This window comes from Pseudochaenichthys georgianus, chromosome 8 (genome assembly GCF_902827115.2).
Source record: "Pseudochaenichthys georgianus chromosome 8, fPseGeo1.2, whole genome shotgun sequence".
NCBI lineage: Eukaryota > Metazoa > Chordata > Actinopteri > Perciformes > Channichthyidae > Pseudochaenichthys > Pseudochaenichthys georgianus.
The window spans coordinates 11,103,038-11,122,535 of record NC_047510.2 but is presented as its reverse complement, the minus strand read 5'-3'; the positions used below and the strand labels follow the sequence as shown (position 1 = coordinate 11,122,535).

The following is a 19,498-nucleotide window of genomic DNA, read 5'->3' as shown; positions in this document are numbered from 1 at the left end:
AGCTGTCTTCCCTAAGACACCACAGCATGCGATCTCAGACAGTAGCCACTTACAATTCTCCGTGAGATCAGGGAGCAGATATAAGATGGAAGTTTCCCTAGCATGGCTTTGTATATAAAAATATACCAGTGACTGAGCCTCCGTACAGTTAGTGAAAGCAAACCAGCCCTTGCATACAGGGCACAGTGATGGGTTAATGCTTTACAGTTTGTCACAAATCTCAGTGCACTGTGATACGCAGCATCTAACTTGACCAGGCAATTGGCAGGTGCATTCATATAGACCAGATCCCCATAGTCCAGCACAGGTAAAAAGGTCACAGTGACTAGCCTTTTCCTGGCCTCAAGCGAGAAACAGGACTTGTTTCTGAAAAATAACCCTAGCCTAAGCCTCAGCTTTTTAAGCAGGTTATTGACATGAAGTTTAAAAGAGACAATCATCAAGCCAGATACCAAGGTATTTGTAACAGGTAACCACTTCAAGTTTTATTCCTTGCGTAGTTACAATATCTGTACCATCTGTATTTGTACAAATCAGGAAGCTGATGATGCAGCAGGATTTTATTTTTCATAATGAGGAAAACTTGGTTGTTGATAACATTAATACATTCTTGCTCCCTAGAGGGCGCTGTTAAAAAAAAGCGATTGAAATGTTAAGAATTGGCGTCGGAGGTCACCTGCAGCGTCATTTCAGGTGTAAGAAACTGAGGTGAGTGTTTTTGTGCTCAAATGAACATTGTCAGCTGTTGTGTGTTTTACTTTCTAGGCTTTCACACAGCTAACTTATAAACAATAACAAGTATGAAGACAGAGTTACAGTTTTTGTTTTTTAGCTAAGCTACAACATGTGGATGTTAGCTTAGCCACTAGCAAAGTAAACAAAGTTGAGGTTGTTTGTCTCATTCTCTTTGGTTCACTGACTATTATTTATATAACAATGACAAAAAATCCATACAAGAAATTATTCCTTCTTTTTTATTATTCTCTGGAAGCAGGATAAAGGTTGAAGCATTTCAATGATTAAGTTGTCGTATTTCAACTTTAGGGTGTAGGTTTACATAATTTGCTTTGTTGTATAGCATACATAAACATAATAAAAGGAATAAGGTTGTAAAATATACTATTATTTTATAAAAAGTATTATAACATTAAAAGAACAAAGGGAAATGACAATAACAATATGACAAATTACTTAATAAAATATGTGCAGTATCAGAATTTAAAATAGGAAAAGACGTGCCATTTTAGCATTGTGCAAAAATGTGCACATTTTACAGAGAAATGTGCAATGATTACATTACAAAGTGTAAAATGTAACTTATTTTTCCTAATGAAATACCATAGTGGCACCGCACCCCATAGTGTCTGACAACCATCCTCATGATTGGGATAACTGTAAGTGCAGACTTCATATCTTTCAAACAATAAACTTAAGGACGGTAAGGTCACTATTCCCTGTCTTGCATTTGAGGGGCTTTATTATTTAAAAGAAACGTTTTAAATTTTTGAGTGAATAAAATGAACGTATAAACCCTGTTCTTCTCTAATACACCTGAAAAACATCATTAGTCTGTCTGTACATGCACTTACACAAGAGGTAGGTCGGGCTAGAAATTGGGCAATCAACATGGAGTACTAATAATGTTGTGTTTTTTTTAAAGAGGCTGTTTCTTAGCTGGGAGCAGTTGCCAGGCAACCGGTGGGGACTCAGGAGCCAGGTTAGCTGTTTCCAGTCTTAGTGCTAAGCTAAGCCAACACTGCGGGCAGTAGCCTTATGTTTAACAAACAGATGTGAGTGTTATCAATGTTTGCATCTAATGTTAGTTCAATTAGACACTTTATAATATACAAGAGTATACTGTATCTGGTTTCCACAGAAATGGCTCTGTATACACTCTGAACTGTGAGTGCCACCTTGTTGCCTTGTTTGCCTCTTGTTGCGAGGCAAAGTGTACCAGGAAAAGCTTTTAAGAAGCATCTAAGGGGGAATGGGGGGGGGGGGGGGGGAATGCTGACAAAGCAGAGTTCTTCAATGTGCTGCTTTAGTCTTAATGTTGTTTTTCTCCTTTCAGAGGTTGAGCCAGACCAAAAGTATTATAGGGTCAACTTCGGGCGAACATACAGCATTAAACATCAGACCACCTATGAAGCCAGAACATTTGGCTTGTGGCTTCAAATGTTTTATCTGGCTGTCAACCAGATTTCACACACAGCCCGAGACCGCCGTTGTTTTTCCTAACTTCGGTCAAATTGTGCTGCACAATATAATAGACGAATATAGGGCCAGACAGGTTAGGGTTGATGTTTTAGAAATATATCTCACACTGTGATCCAGGGTGTCAGAAGGAATAACATCCGGACACATAAGGAAGGGAGTAAAGTGTTGGATCCCTATGGATGGAGAAATATTCATGGCACAAAACTCATAATGTAAAAGAAAGCAAACATTTTTAGTGTACACACTAGAGAGAGAATTCGTTTTTTCAATGCTCCTAAGACATACTGACATCAAATAACACAGACCACATGATGTAAAGCAGCGCTTGTTTGGATTCCAAGGTGGAATTAAAGGGACAGTACACTTCAAAATTGTAATAATAATAATACATTACATTTATAAAGCACTTTTCCTGGTGCTCAAAGCGCTTACAAGCAAGTAAAACAAAATAACAACAAAAGTAGAAAGTGCTAAGCTAGGAGGAATAAGGGCAAGGGGTTAGTTGATTAGGAGTTGAAGGCAAGAGTGAAAATGTGAGTTTGTAATGTACTGGTACTAGATGGCACTTCGCTTGTGGTGCTAAAAGTGACAAACAAAAGATTTTTAAAAACTAAACAGCCACGTCTCTTTCCAGAAATCATGACCCGGTTACTCAAGATGAGTCAGACATCTTTGGGAGTTTCATAGGACATGTTTGGAGAACTACACCTGCCAAACTTAAGATAGATAGATAGATAGATTCAACTTATTGTCATTACGTAGTACAGGTACTATGTAACGAAACGGTTTCTCTGCATTTGACCCATCCTAGTAACACTAGGATGGGAGGAGCAGTGGGCTGCCATTATGTACGGCGCCCGGGGAGCAGTGTAGGGAACGGTGCCTTGCTCAGGGACACCTCGGTAGCACTTGGTCTTTCCGGGACTTGAACTGGTGACCTTCCAGTTGCCAAGCCAAGTCCCTATGGACTTCGCCACCACCGCCAAGGATCCAAACAATTTGTAATATATTCTTCCACTTGAGGGTTGTCAATCAAACCAATTACAAAAGACAGATTACTTCATTCTTCATCATTCAGGAGGTTGTTATCTAGCTAAATTATCAACAGAAGTCTCTCCCTCTCTAAAACCATCGGACCCGGTGAGCAGAACCAGTAAAACAATAAATATCATGTTATCTAGATAAAATAACAGAGTTCTCTAAGTTTGAAAATGGTTGAATTTGGGATAATTGCCAAACTCAACAAAATACATATGATAGATAGTGCGAAGAGGATAAGGTCCATATTGAAATAGTTTTTTATATCTGACAAAAAGCAAATATTTCTTGAAAAAAAAAAATCAGAACTCTTAAATATGTTTTACATGTGGCCATTATCTTCTTCCGTAAGATATGCCTAGTCTTTTTAGGAAACTTTAATGGGGAAATGTTGCATATGTGTACACTCCCTTCATGTTAATCCGACAGAACAGAGTAGAAGCTTCGGGAAGGAGCCTTCCTCTTTGACGCACCACATCACATCGCTCTGGGGGAACAAGCAGACCAGGGCAGATGCTTTAAAAAACAACCCGCCCTTCCTCCCCTGACAGAACTTGCTTTTCCTCTTCAGAAATGGGAGCAGAGAATATAAAAATAATAAACACAGTAACAATACAATTCCAGCGTGAGCTAAATATCAAACATGGCCCTGGAAGCAGCGCAGCAGAGGAGCTCTGCAGGATGTTCCACTCAGAGGCTGTGGTTGTGGCTGTGGATGGAGCCAGAGGAACATCAGACTGGTAAGTGGAGGCAGATGAGGGGTGCAGTACCCTCCCTCAGCTAGACCTCCCACTTTCACTCCCCCAACCACAGGCAGTTAAACCTCCGACCTCCTATTAACAGCGCTGTAACATTGTCCTGCTCATTAGACGTCACTGGATGAGAGCTATTGTGATCTTGTTCATGGCTAAGCTCCTTATGATACAAGAACACATAATAATAATAATGTGTTTTCACAGTTATGGTATGATGTCATGGTTTTCGTATAAAACCAGAGACCAAAGCACATGTTGGAGTCTCCTTGTAATTGACCGTATCATTGTTATTTCGCCTGCAGCCTCTTTGAAAGTCACTCACCTCTTCAGAGCCATAACCGCATCATTCATTTCTGTCATTCAGTCACAGGTCACAGCGCGTGCAGAGATTCACCTTGCAACGCATTATTCTCTGCTTATGCCAGTGGGCCACCCAGTGGACAAAAGCAGGAATTGCATCCTCTCTAATTTTAGCAAATGTGTTGGAAAGGTCTGGCATAGGAAGTCATAATAGTATAATACACGTGTATGTTTGTTCAACTTTTCAAGACAAAGTTACAATTATAATCAGGTGCTTGGAATACACATATTTTAAACAGATTCAAAACCATACAGCATTTACAAAAGGAGCTCCACATGAAAGTGTGAATAATAAGTAGAAAATAATTAAAATAATCAATTATATTAAAGCGAAAAAAAATGATCCTACATATGAAAGAAAGTACAGCAAATACAATGAAACAATATAAGATCATTCAAATGTGTAAGAACCCCATAGTATATCAATGGGTTTTAACTTAAGACATGGCTTGACAGATACAAGTTCAAATTCAGGCAACAATCATGTAAACAAACTTTAAACATTTGTTGAAAGTGGTTAAAGCACAATTTTACATAAATAAAACGTCGCTACAAATCATTTTTGCTGCAACACACTAGGTTTAATTAACCCTTTCCCATTACGTGTAATTTAGCCATTGTCAGAGCTTGCAAGATCCTTTCTCTTGTGGTACATTTTTCAGATAAAGTTCACTGTTTAGTTAACATTATTATGTTACTTATTTTCTTGGAAGTGATTTATAATTTAGAAGAATCCGAAAATCAGGAATGACACAACTCCACTTTTCAGCCCTTTTTATCTGTAAGGTTACTACATGCACACAGACTGCCCTCTACTGGGCTGCAGACCGTTGTATCACATACACTTTCGTTAAAGGGGACCTATACATCTTTGGGGGGTTTTCCCCTTAACTGCAACATGTATGTTTAAGGTATATTAACCAAAGCAAAAAGGTATCTATTAGTGCTCTGCTTGAATGCTGCGTTTGAGTAATCCTTACTTTATTTACTAATTTTACATCATCAATATTCAACAAAAATATGCTCTCCTTCCTTCCTTCCGTCCTTCCCTGCTATCTTTGACACACTCCAGCACCGTCCCACTGACCACCACATCCCTACCTTCCCGTTATCTGTGAGAAGCCGTGCGGACTGAATAACTGATTTAATGTAGCTCAGAGAAAATCACATGTTTGGCCTGCAGAGACCTTCCTTCTTCATCTCAGCTGCTGAATCAACTTGAATACGGACAACGTTGTTCTCCTCACCCCAGATACATTTCTCTGCTGTCCCCTCTTCTGTCAGAAACCCAGACATGTTTGTGGCAGCAGGGCTACCAGCTGCCGTGTTGACCCTTCCTGCTCCTTCAAACCATCACTGCTGCTCCGTTGTAACATACCGACATCTGATTCTCCGAGACATGTGGCCATCTGCGGTCAAACAGCAAGTGCACTTCTCCAAGATGAGGCCAGCGTTTGACCCGTCTGTCAGATGCTGCCTTTCATTACTCACTGATTCCAAGTTTCGATGCAGGTACTTTGATCTTTTCACACTCACAGTCTCCTCCCTGAATTGTCCTTGCCCTTCTGTGGGATATCTTTAGTTATGCGGGTCCCCATATGGTGCTTGCCCTGAGAGTGTGAATATTCTTGTCACCTGAATACCTGTGAGATACTGAGAGCATTATAGGACTAGCAAAACGTCCAAAAAAAATAATTTATTGTCGTCATTTAAATACACTTTCTAAATACTTTTGAGTTTTTACCAAAGTATAACTTTTTTTTTTTTACCTTATTGATGCTGCGTTTCTGATTTCCATGAACTTACGTGGTGTGTATGTCATTTCTTCTTTTTCTTTTGTATTGCCTGATCTCATACATGCTGCAGCACCTCTTTTCACCCTCTGTCTGAAACCAGAACCCAGTCTGCTCTGATTGGTTAGCTGGCCGGCTCTTATGATTCGCCAACCTCTTAGATATGTCCAGCCTCTCACGTATACATTGCGTGTTACATGACGTCACTATGTTGCAGAAGTAAACAAAACACTCCAATGGAGGCGTTTCAGTCAAGGGGGGGAGAGAAACTCCCTCTGGAGGTAACTAATATCCTTTGGAGACCATTTACATGCACCAAAACCTGTATATAACACAGTACAGGGAAGGGAAAACCCCCTTAAATCATTATAGAGCCTCTTTAAATAACCTAAACAGAATTGTGACGTACTAACTAGGGCAGTGACATTTACATTTAAAGGTGGGGTAGGTACATTTGAGAAACCGGCTCCAGATCGCTAGAATTTGAAAATACACAACCGGAGAAAATCTGCCACTTCCTTATAGAGCCCCTCCTCCAACACACACGAACACGCACATGACCAATGAGAGCACGAGATAAGTTTGTGCCCCGATGGGAGGCTGACAGGCAGGTAGGCCATCCAATCCAGTTGTACTTTTTACAGTATTACGGCTTCTACAGATGACATTTTTGTATGGATTTTTTGTCAAAGCACTTAAGATATTCATTGCTATCGGGATGTTAAGAGCATTCCATGGAATATAACAAAAAGTGTATCTCGAGCCGGTTTCTGAAACTTACCTACCCCACCTTTAAAGGGTTCAATGAATATATACAGAAGCAGGTGCAGTTTGTCGTGTGTAGCACTTCCCTTTCAAACTTTTTAAACTGTCTCTATAAGTACTGAACTGTGCCCCACACCAAAGACTCTGTTCACATAGCCAAACACGCGAGTGACCTGCCCTGTCTTCAACCTCCTCCAGTGCACTCTCTCTCTGTTGTTGTTTGTATCTCATGTAAAGCCTTGGAGCCGAGGCACAGCACTGCCAGGAGCTGCAGCCCCAAACCTGCCAGCAAGGATCCAGCCTCGGCCTCGACCTCTCTCCCCTCCGGCTGTCTGAGGATGGAGTGACTTTCCCACCATGCAAAGCCCTCAGTCACATTCTGTCTTAAGGGGGAAATCTGAAATTCTTGTTGTCACAACCCCTTGTGTGATTTTTTCCAAAAAGGACTTCATCAAAATAGAATGTTCCACTACATATTGTGACGATTCCAATCAAATCAACAGCAATATACTTCGCTCCGATGCTGTCTGTTCAATATCAATATATAAATAGCTTTGCAGCAGATGGTTTGTGTGTATCTGTAATGATTGCAGGCATCTCAAGGCTGTTAAGGAAACACTAGCCAACAACACATCAAACAGGTCTCCATAGCCACAGTTTGGTCTTATAGATAGATACAATTATGTTAATGTTAGTCTTTTTCCAGGAGCGAGCAGTCTGTTCTGTTTCCTCTTTATTGAGCATGAAGGCTCAGTGTTCTAAGCCTCATCTGAATGTAATTTCAGCATTGAGAATGAACAGTAAATAAGCAAAGGGTCAGTGTCTTCTGTTTTGTGGGGGAATCAATAATCGATGCAGATCAGTGGGTACACGATTTCACAAACAAGTTGATGGGAAGACTAAGAAGGGTCATATGGGGTGTGTTTACACGGAACTTCGGACTAAGAGCTACACCCCAGGTGAACAAATACTGCGGGAAATACAAGTGGTTTCCATAACAACACTGCCTGGTCAAGTTAAAACGTCTTATAAGCTGCCCACACGTTCATGTTATGGTCAAATCAGCTCTCTTGGTATAGCAACCTAGTATATATACAGTCCATACTACTTTCTCTATGTCTCTGTTATCCATTAAAAAAGCAAAAGTCCAAAACAAAAAAAGACAAATCTGCCGTCCCTTTCTTTTTTGTAGGTGCTCCGTGCTCACCTGTAATCACATACTGGGGAACAAAAAGAGTGAAGGTAATGTGATGAAGCGTGGTGACAAACCGTGGCTGACACATCATCTCTTGCCTCCCCCCCCCCCGCCCTCCTCTCAGGGTTGGGCCAAACAGCAGGTGGTGCAGAAGAGAAGCCCGGACATGGGATTTACAAATCTGTGGCTCTCCGACTTCTGTACCAGACCAGCATGGAGGAGCAACAAACCCCACAATTAAAAAAGTAAGTGCTGCTTTTGACATCTCTGCTATTGTTTGTGGTCATTGTCAAGTTTAAACATTTAAGGTCTTTCTCTAACTGCATGCATGTGTTCATTTACAGTTCATTTAAATGTTAGTGTCTCTGTAATTTCGGTTGCATAATGAGTTTATTGTGATTAGCTTTTTAAAACCGTAGCTTTTGCTCCGTTAAATGTCTGAAGGTTTGTTTTTAATGTCCTGGAGAGCACTTTCCCATTCTGTCAGGTCTCACTAATTATGGTGGGAACTATTCAGATCTAAACAATCTCAAAACATTACAATATTATTTCAATGAGATGTGAGATATCCTGGATATTAAAGAAAGATAATAATTTGTTTAATTAGAGGAATATTTCACTATATATTGATACAAAATATAGGAAGGGTTGTGTGATGCTTATTCCTTTCTTGAATGTTCTCTTTGTAAGAGTGTTAGCCTATAACATGTGTCTTCCGTGTGCTGCATTACTGCTGTGAAGACTACTGTTGTTAAGAATGCATTCGTATTGCAGGACGTTTCCTCTGGAGGAAATAAAACCCTGTGGGCTGTGCATGTTTGCCAACGGCCCCGTTTGCCTAACATTGTAGTCGTCTTTCCTATCCCTGGGGACAGTCCGAAAGCCAGAGCCTGAAATTCTTCGACAAATGAAGAGATAGTAAGCAACGTAAAACTATTGCAGTTAATACACAACAAAGATGTTATATTATACAATATATAACTGAGATGTATGTGTCTGGACTGGAACCTTCCAAACGCAGAGGTTTGTTCAATTTTAATGAAAATATATGTCACCAATTCAAAGTCATTGAGTCTGGACGAACCATCTCTGCAGCTGTGATTGGCCAAGGACTTCTAAGGAGGATTTCAATGCATCTGTTTAAGTCTGAAGCTTGAATGTTAATGTGCTAACTGATGTCTGCCATTTATTTCAGACACCTTTAAACTTCTTCTTTCCAAGTGGACTGCTGTCTTCTTCATCTAAGGGGTGTATTTTATTTAAAAAAAATGCTGTACCTTGTCGTTGTTCTTATTTAGAATTGCTGCTTTTTCCAAGTCTGCGCCCCTAATTGTCTCTCATGTTCTGATTTGTTTTCCTTCTCTCCGCAGCTCAGGTGTCACAGCAATAGCGTCTCTGGCCGAGTCTCGCTGAATAAAGATGCTCACGTACTTGGACGGACACATCGGATGACTCAAAGGAGGAGTCGGGTTACGACCATTTTCAGACATGGAGGTGCTTTTATTTCGTGTCTGGAATCCGTGTGTGGATGCACCTTGATGTCAACATGAGGTCAAGGAAACCATAACTTTTTTTGCTCCACTCACCTGACTTCTGTCAGCATGCAAACGCTGCATAGATGATTCACCCTGTGAAGAGACATCACTGGGAAGGAACAGGGCCTAATGATGTAGCATCAACAGGGGACTCACATGTGGGCTATGATTCAAGACAGTCCCGTCACAGTCAGTATGGAAGTGCAGACAACCTCTCTGGTCTGGATATACGTTAACACCACAGTGAACACTTCATATGAGTACAACGCCACAGATTTGACCGAAGACTCAAGCCGATCGTACACCATCGGCCTCTTCCTGTCCTGCCTGTACACCATCCTCCTCTTTCCTATTGGATTTATCGGCAACATCTTAATCCTGGTGGTGAACCTGAACCACAGAGAGAAGATGACCATCCCCGACCTCTACTTTGTCAACCTGGCTGCAGCCGACCTCATCCTGGTGGCTGATTCCCTCATCGAGGTCTTCAATCTGAACGAGAAATACTACGACTACGCCGTCCTCTGCACCTTCATGTCGCTGTTCCTGCAGGTCAACATGTACAGCAGCATCTTCTTCCTCACGTGGATGAGCGTTGACCGATACATTGCCATCGCTAGCTCCATAAGCAGCAGCCCTCTGAGAACTATGCAGCACGCCAAGCTCAGCTGCGGCCTCATCTGGATGGCGTCCATCTTGGCCACGCTGCTGCCCTTCACCATCGTGCAGACGCAGCACAGGGGCGAGGTGCACTTCTGCTTCGCCAACGTCTTGGAGATCCAGTGGCTGGAGGTCACCATTGGCTTTTTGGTGCCCTTCACCATCATTGGCCTCTGCTACTCTCTGATCGGGCGAATCCTCATGAGGGCGCAGAAGCACCGAGGACTGTGGCCCAGGCGGCAGAAGGCCCTGCGCATGATCGTGGTGGTGGTTCTGGTGTTCTTCATCTGCTGGCTGCCGGAGAACGTCTTCATCAGCATCCAGCTCCTGCAGGGCGCGGCGGACCCCGCCCAGAGGACAGCGACCACCCTGTGGCACGACTACCCGCTCACAGGACACATTGTTAACCTGGCAGCTTTCTCCAACAGCTGCCTCAACCCCATTATCTACAGCTTTCTAGGAGAGACGTTCAGGGACAAGCTGCGGCTCTTCGTTAAGCAGAAGGCCAGCTGGTCTGTGGTGAACCGCTTCTGCCACCACACACTCGATCTACACCTCCCTGTCAGGAGTGTGGTGTCAGAGGTGTGACTGATAGGAAGAGGGACAAGAAACTCACAAGGTGTGCTAAAAACATTTCACCCAGTGTGAAAGATAACCTCAGCTTTCTTCATCTGGTATGCCTCTCAGTTAACCTGCTCACTTTCTGAACAAAAACACAAAACTATACACTCAAGTAAGAATGGGAATGTTGTGCATCCTCTTAAGTAGATTACAATGCACATAAGGTACTTGAAGCTATGTCCATGTTTTCATACATGTTTCATTATTCACTTATTGTTTTCGGTGTGTGTTCTTTTCTTCAAAAAGTGTGTTTGATGGCAAGGTGCAAAATGTCAGCTTCTGTCCTTTAAGGCGATGGATAGATGAGTGTCAGAGGACAACAGCTTTTGTGTAAGACGGACAATAATAAGTGATCTGTCATGCAACATAACATTGTCTGGCTCTTCAGCTAAACCCCACATGGAAACACCTGAATAATGATGTATAACCTACGAGGGCTGCAACCATTAGTCGACTTATTTTCAGAAAAATAATCACCAACGTCTTTGATAATTGGTTAATGGTTAAAGTTGGTTTGCATGCAACAATTATGTTTTTAGCCTCTCAAATGTGTTTCATTTGATATAAAAAGGGAATATATTTAGATGTTGGACTGACCAAACTAAATATTTAAATACATCACCGTGAAATTAGAGCGATATAGGGATGGACATGTTTCCAAATAATCAGCAGATGAATTGAAAATGAAAATAATATATAATGTAATACACACCGTCAACACCATCATTGACAACATGGCATTACAGGTAGAAAACCAAAGAGGCAGCGAGAAGCAGTGACTTTCTTTTCACTGTAAATATAAGTGTACCCCTGTCTGTTTCTCTTCTGTTGAGCGGAAATGTCCTTTTGTAAAGCTAAACATGCGATGGAAAACGCACAAAAATGTGTTTTATTTTTTAGAAATAAAGAAAATATCCCACTTTTCCAGGAATATAAAAGGGAAGTCTTTGTGTATGTCTTTGAGTATTACACACATTAAATAAAGGGTATCGTAGCTACCCTTTATTTTTGTATGTGTTATTTTCACGGCCCGTCTTCCGTCCAGAATCTGATGTCTGAGCTCATATATATTATGGAATAAGATATTACCACACTTGTCAGCTCCTGTTAGCATGATGATAAAGAAAAGAAGCAGGTGTTGCCTTGCCAGGAGGGGATCATCATGTGTACACACATCCTTCACTGTTGACAACGTGAAGCTGCGTCCATTTGTTGTTCTTATTTAAAGCATATAACACTGATAAACTGCAATAGCCAACCAGACATGGGCATGTGCCACCTCGAAAAATACTTCATCTTCACATGTGTGGCTCGTTCTCCTATCTGTAAACGGGTTCCACTAATTGTTTTTATCAAATGAACAGAAAAACTCAAATCTAACACGAGACTTGTTCAAATACCAAAGGCCAACAGTGGACGCGTGGATTCTCCCGTCCTCAAGTACAGTTTGATGAAATGCTTTTGAAAGAACAAAGATGCTCATTAGCACATTGATCAGAGGTTAATGTAATGCAGATTACCCGGCTCCACAGGTGCAGCTTAAACATTTGAAATGGTCTCGCATCAGAGGCTTTAATGAAACCTGCTATAAAGTTTAACAACTTCAAATTGTTTATTGAACATTATAAATTCCTGTTTTCTACTATGTTAAATTGTGCATTTCTTGAATCATAACAGGGTTAACAGAATATTATCTATTTGTTATATTCTTAGAAAACCGACACAGTATGTGGTTTATGTGCATTGACCTGAACAGGTGGATGTATTATGTCCCAACCATAACAGAGTCCACAGAACTGTATCACGCTCAGATTGAGCATCAACATATACAAGGTGTATAGCCAGTCTGCGGTAGGCCTGCGTTTGTGTGTGTGCATGAGGCAGTTAGAGATAATGGAAAAACTGGAAAAATAGGAGTCCAAACCACAAACTGTTATTCCAGCTGTAACCGTTCCTGCAGCCTGGGAAAGCCGCGCTGAGGATTGTTTAAGTGATTGTTTATGAGAGGCAAACTTGTTGTGGTCCATGATGCTAAAGATTCTGCGTCCCATATCCTTAACATGCAGCATTCAGCTTGTGTTCACAGTTTTTAAACCTTAACAAATACAATATGTCTTTTTTAAATGTGGATTTAGTGCAGTCTGAGTACAGCACGTGTCTCTATCGGGGCCCCAGACGGTACACAACACAGGAAGACAGGGAAGCAGTAATCCAATGAGAGCTGTCATGTTCTCTGAGATAAAGAAGCAACACCTAGAGGCCATCCGAGTCCGACAAGGTGTAAGAGACAAAGGATCATCTTTACGTCACACATACACACACACACACACACACACACACACACACACACACACACACACACACACACACACACACACACACACACACACACACACACACTGGAGATGCTGTGAGAAGAGGTTGACAGTGGTCTGTGTGTACAGCTGAGAGCTCTGAGTGAGGTCAAAGGTTTGTGGTGGCTGACGTCACAGAGAGTAGAGAGGGTGTGACTTTTCCCCTCGCTCACATTGCTTCCTCTGGATGATGCAGGATACACATCTAACTGGTTAACGAAAATAATGCTAAATAATTTCATAATTCATGCAAAAATATTGGGCAGCAAAATGATGATGATGCCAAAGCCTCAAGCTTTTTTCCTGACTTGGATGAAAAGGTTGTTGGTAAAACTAAAATAGAGTAGTTTTGCAGGCTTATGGGTACATGTATGCTCACTGTACACCAGCTGCTGTTGCTTCAACCAAGCACAAATATACTTTGTGCAGATGCAAATATACACAGTAGCCACTTTACTAGGTGCAAAACAATGGGATAATGTATAAAGTGAGGGGAAAGTTTTTGTTCAGAGAGGTATGGATAAAGGCAGATTGTTGTTGTTCTATATTTTTTGTCACTTTAATTCATGTTAATGAAGATAGAAAACATCTTCCAAAAAATGTAACAATTCATAGCAGAGCTTTTGCATCGCATCAAAATGATATTGTAGAATTGTATCTAATGAGCTGGCATCTAATTGTGCACACCAAAACAAACCAAATGTAATATACTTCTACTTAAAGTGATTAGACTAAATGTTTCCTGCCTAAGAAAGTTACTGGACATCCAACTGTAAGCTGAGTGGGGGTGGGGCATGTCAAAGTAATTACAACAGGACAGTCCAGGGTTTATGCATAATCATAAGGCCGTGCACCCGGAGGACCTCAGCAGCTGAATAATGGATCAAACGTATAATTGCATTTGTAAATTAAAATCCCTTGCAGGAAAAAAGATCTGAATAGAATAATTAGCTTCCCAGATACAGAGGGGAAGAAATAGGGTTGGTTTTTAAAGGCTTCAGGCAGAACCCATCAAATATATATATAAAAGCAACCAAATTCTTAAAACAGACAATTGGAAACTTGTATTTGGAGGCAGCTGATTGAAGTATCTACTGTGCATTGTCTGCCAAACCTGCATTTCCGTTTAAAAAAACACTCCTGTTACATACTTTCCAAAAATAGATCACCTATTTAAAAAATACTTAAAGACTTGTATTATAAACACATGCATTATTAAATAATGTGAAATGTACGGTGGCCCTGAAGTGTAAGATACCGCAGCATTTCACAAAACACTACAGCATTTCAGAAAACGCCGCAGCATTTCAGAAAACACAACAGCATTTCAGAAAACACCACAGCATTTCACATTGGACGGAAAGGGTATTCCTTTAGGGAGAACACTTCTTGTTTGTGATTGGACAGAGCCAGCCAGAGAAGCACTGCTGTGATTGGTTGTTTTTGCTGCCAGTCAAGAAATGACGCTTCGTGATTGGTCAACACCCAACAGCGAAATATGTCCCAACACATCAGCCGTTAGCACACACTCAGAGCTCACAGCTCCTCATCAGGGCCGTATCCAGGATTTCCTAAATACCGAGGTCCAAACATGCTAGGGGGGTTCGGGGGATACCCCCCGAGATTTTTGGGATTTTAATGATTTAGGTGCTTTTTAAGTCCTGTGGGGGGTCACAAATTGGATAATATATTGATTTCAACCCATGTCAGTGGGCTGACAATGTCAGCATAAATCATTTTTAAAGTGTAATACATAAGAATCAGTTGATTGTTACTATTAATGATCTGGACATGCAGAAGAGGCTAAAATGATCACAACACATTGTAACATTCATTTTCCATGTCTCTCTCCTTTCCATAACCTGCAGCCTCTCTTCCATCGTCTTTAGTCTCTCTGTCTTCTTCCTGTTCTTTACTCTCTCTGTCCTCTACTCTTTCTCTTTGTTCAACCTCTCCCTCGTTGTTCACTTTTTGCTCCTCCTCACTTGTCGCTCCTGCCAGTGAATTAAAAGCAATTCAGCCATTTAGTTCATTTCACTTGTTTGTTTGCATTCTTTTTATTTTATTTAAATCTGTTTTGTTTGATTCTCAAAAGAGAACAAAGATGTTAAAAATAAAAGTTAAACATGTACAGTACAAACCACAGACTGTCTGTGTCATGGCGAATACAGTCGCTGCTTTATTTATGTCTGTATGACGTTGTTGTGAGTGTGGACGGAGCAGCAACAGGTTAGTTTAGCCTGATGGGTCCGATTCCATTCAGAAAACACGCATTTTAAAAGCTTTTCGCCTGCCGTCTTGTCTGCAGACTTGTCAAAGCGTTAATTCATGGTTTTTACTAACCGTTATCAGTATGTAGTTACTTCGGCATCACTTTGAAACGTGTATTACAATTACATCACAGTCAAATATGTTCATTTTGTTGTAGTTGGTATCTCCCATAGGATTTACATGGAGATCGGAATCGGATCCATCAGGCTAAACTAACCTGTAGCTGCTCCGTCCACACTCACAACAACGTCATACAGACATAAATAAAGCAGCGACTGTATTCACCATGACATAGACAGTCTGTGGTTTGTATATGTTTAACTTTTGTCCAGTTTCTGAACAGATATGAGGAGCTGTGAGCTCTGAGTGTGTGCTAACAGCTAACGGCTGATGTGTTGGGCCAATCACGCAGCGTCATTTCTTGACTGGCAGCAAAAACAACCAATCACAGCAGCAGGGCCGCCCCTGGCCAACGTGGGGCCCCAAGCGACATTGTGAGATGAGCCCCCCCCCAACCGAAAGGAGTGAAAACATTTTTTTTGGAAACAAAGTAGGCTACTTTGCAAATATAATTCCTGTATTATTATTATGACCAGGAGGCAGAGTCGCAGTCTTACACGCTTCTCTGCGCTCTCTCCTAGGCAGTCACCCATAGGAATCCCGAACCCAATAAAATACCCAATATTAGCGGTGTGTGTGTCTGCCCAAGGACAATTTAAGGTAAAACCTAATAGAGGTGTCATACATAATAACCTAATAAAAGTAAATGTAACAACTACTACAGTGCAACAAAACAGGAAGATTAAATGTGGTCTCTTAAACATAAGATCTCTAGCATCTAAAGCAATATTGGTAAATTATTTAATATCAGATTATAATATTGATATATGCTGTCTCACTGAAACTTGGTTGAGACATGAAGAATATGTCAGCATAAATGAGGCCACTCCACCCAGCCATGTCAACACTCATATTGCTCGAGGCACGGGCCGAGGAGGTGGAGTTGCAGCAATCTTTGACTCAAGTTTACTTATCAATACTAAACCAAAATGTAATTATACCTCTTTTGAAAGCCTCGTTTTTAGTCTTACGCATCCGACCTGGAAAACTTTGCAGCCAATCTTATTTGTTACAGTGTATCGTGCACCAGGTCCTTATTCAGAATTCTTATCAGAATTCTCTGAGTTTTTATCAACTTTGGTTCTTAAAACAGACAAAGTAATTATCGTAGGTGACTTTAATATTCATGTTGACGATGATAAAAATAGCCTTACTGTTGCATTTAACTCTATATTAGATTCTGTTGGTTTCTGTCAGAGTGTAAATAAACCAACCCACTGTTATAATCACACTCTCGACCTTGTTCTGACTTATGGTATTGAAATTGAGCAACTATTAGTCGAACCGCATAATCCTGCTTTATCCGACCATTTCTTAGTAACTTTTGAAGTACTGTTACTAGACTACAAAGCATTAGTCAAAAGCTCTTGCAGCAGAAACCTGAAATCTGTTAGTGCTATAGCCACATTTAAGGAAGAGATTCCACCAATACTTAACTCGATAGCATATCTGCATGTAGGGGAGGAAACTTATACAAAATGTACACCACACCAAATTGATCATGTTGTTGATAGTGCTATAGATGCGCTGTGAATAAAATTAGACTCTGTTGCTCCTTTGAAAAAGAAGAAAATAAAACAACATAGATTAGCTCCATGGCATAATGCCGAAACCCGCAAAATAAAGCAAAAGTCTAGACAACTTGAAAGGATATGGCGTTCCACTAAACTTGAAGAATCTCGTTTAATTTGGCATATTACTCTCAATGAATATAAGAAAGCACTGCGTAAAGCGAGAGCAGCCTACTACTCTTCATTAATAGATGAGAATAAGAATAATGCAAGATTTCTTTTCAGCACTGTAGCCAGGCTGACAGAGAGCCACAGCTCCATTGAGCCTTCTATTCCCATAGCACTCAGTAGTAATGATTTTATGTGCTTTTTTAACGATAAAATTGTTACTCTTAGAAACAAAATTAATGACCTCTTGCCTTCGACCAGTATAATGTTATCAACAGCTCCCGGAATCGTAAGTTCTAATATTACACTAGATAGTAAACTAGAATGCTTTTCAGCCATTAACCTTGAACAATTACATTCAATGATTCTCTCTTCTAAACCATCAACGTGCATGTTAGACCCAATTCCAACTAAGCTGTTGAAGGAAGTTTTTCCATTAATTAGCACTTCTTTATTAAATATTATGAATATGTCTTTATTATCAGGCTATGTTCCACAATCATTCAAAGTAGCAGTGATAAAACCGCTTCTTAAAAGCACAACCTCGATCCAGAGGTTTTAGCCAACTATAGACCTATTTCTAATCTTCCGTTCCTCTCAAAAATTCTTGAGAAAGCAGTCGCAAAACAGTTGTGTGATTACTTAAAAAACAATGATTTATTTGAAGATTTTCAGTCTGGCTTTAGAACACATCATAGCACAGAGACAGCTCTGGTTAAAGTCACAAATGATATTCTAATAGCCTCAGACAAGGGACTTGTCTCTATTCTTGTTTTGCTCGATCTCAGTGCTGCATTTGATACTATCGACCATGATATCCTATTGCAAAGACTAGAGCACTTAGTTGGCATACAGGGAACTGCTTTAGGCTGGTTTAGGTCCTATCTATCTGAACGCTCTCAGTTTGTACGTGTTAACGATGAATCTTCCACGCAAACCAAAGTTAGCCATGGAGTGCCACAGGGCTCAGTGCTCGGACCTATTTTGTTCACATTATATATGCTTCCGTTAGGCAATATTATAAGGAATCATTCTGTAAACTCTCATTGTTATGCGGATGATACTCAACTATATTTATCAATCAAGCCTGATGAAATTAATCATCTAAATAAAATTCAAGACTGCCTTAAGGACTTAAAAACGTGGATGACCTTAAACTTTTTGATGTTAAACACGACCAAAACTGAAGTTATTGTACTTGGCCCGAAGAATCTACGAAACAAATTATCTAAAGACATACTAACTATGGATGGCATTAATTTGGCCTCCAGTGAGACTGTAAGGAATCTTGGTGTTATATTTGATGAGGATTTATCCTTTAACGCCCACATAAAATCAATTTCAAGGACCGCCTACTTCCATCTACGTAACATTGCAAAAATCAGGCATATCTTGCCTCAAAACGATGCAGAGAAACTAGTCCATGCATTTGTTACTTCTAGGCTGGATTATTGTAACTCTTTATTATCAGGGTGTACCAAGAAGTCAGTCAAGTTGCTTCAGCTGATTCAAAAATGCTGCAGCTCGTGTACTAACCAGAGTTAGGAAAAGGGACCACATTACTCCTGTTCTGGCTGCCTTACACTGGCTTCCTATAGAACACAGGATAGAATTTAAAATTCTTCTTCTCGCCTACAAAGCCCTTAATGGGCAGGCGCCATCTTACCTTAAAGAACTCATTATACCCTACTGTCCTACTAGGGCATTGCGTTCCAAGAATGCAGGGTTGTTGGTTGTTCCTAGAATCTCTAAAAGTACAATGGGAGCCAGAGCCTTTTCTTATCAAGCTCCACATTTGTGGAATCAGCTTCCAGTTTGTGTTCGGGCGGCAGACACCCTATCCGTTTTTAAGAGTGCGCTTAAGACCTTCCTTTTTGATAAAGCTTATAGTTAGGGCTGATTAGATTCAGCCCCTAGTTTTGCTGATATAGGCTTAGTTTGTCGGGGGACATCTTACTTCTTCCTTCTCTCTGTCTATACCCGTGTACACTCATGTTCCGATTAACCCAGCTTCCCCAAATGTCTTTCTTTTTGGTGTCTATATACGCTGGGATCCGGAGTCATGGATGATCCTGCGGTCCTGTGTCCTGGATCGCGAGCGCTGGATCTTGAGTCGTGGCTGTGGTCCTGGATCA

At 40.8% G+C, this 19,498-nt stretch overlaps 1 protein-coding gene across 1 annotated transcript; it reads left to right on the top strand.

Moving 5' to 3' along the window:
* Nucleotides 1-9,652: 9,652 nt before the first annotated feature.
* On the top strand, nucleotides 9,653-11,798 carry gper1 (G protein-coupled estrogen receptor 1). The gene has a single exon (XM_034089925.1). The coding sequence runs from the start codon at nucleotides 9,815-9,817 to the stop codon at nucleotides 10,904-10,906; it is 1,092 nt and encodes a 363-aa protein (XP_033945816.1). The 5' UTR covers nucleotides 9,653-9,814; the 3' UTR covers nucleotides 10,907-11,798.
* The last annotated feature ends 7,700 nt before the right edge of the window (nucleotides 11,799-19,498 follow it).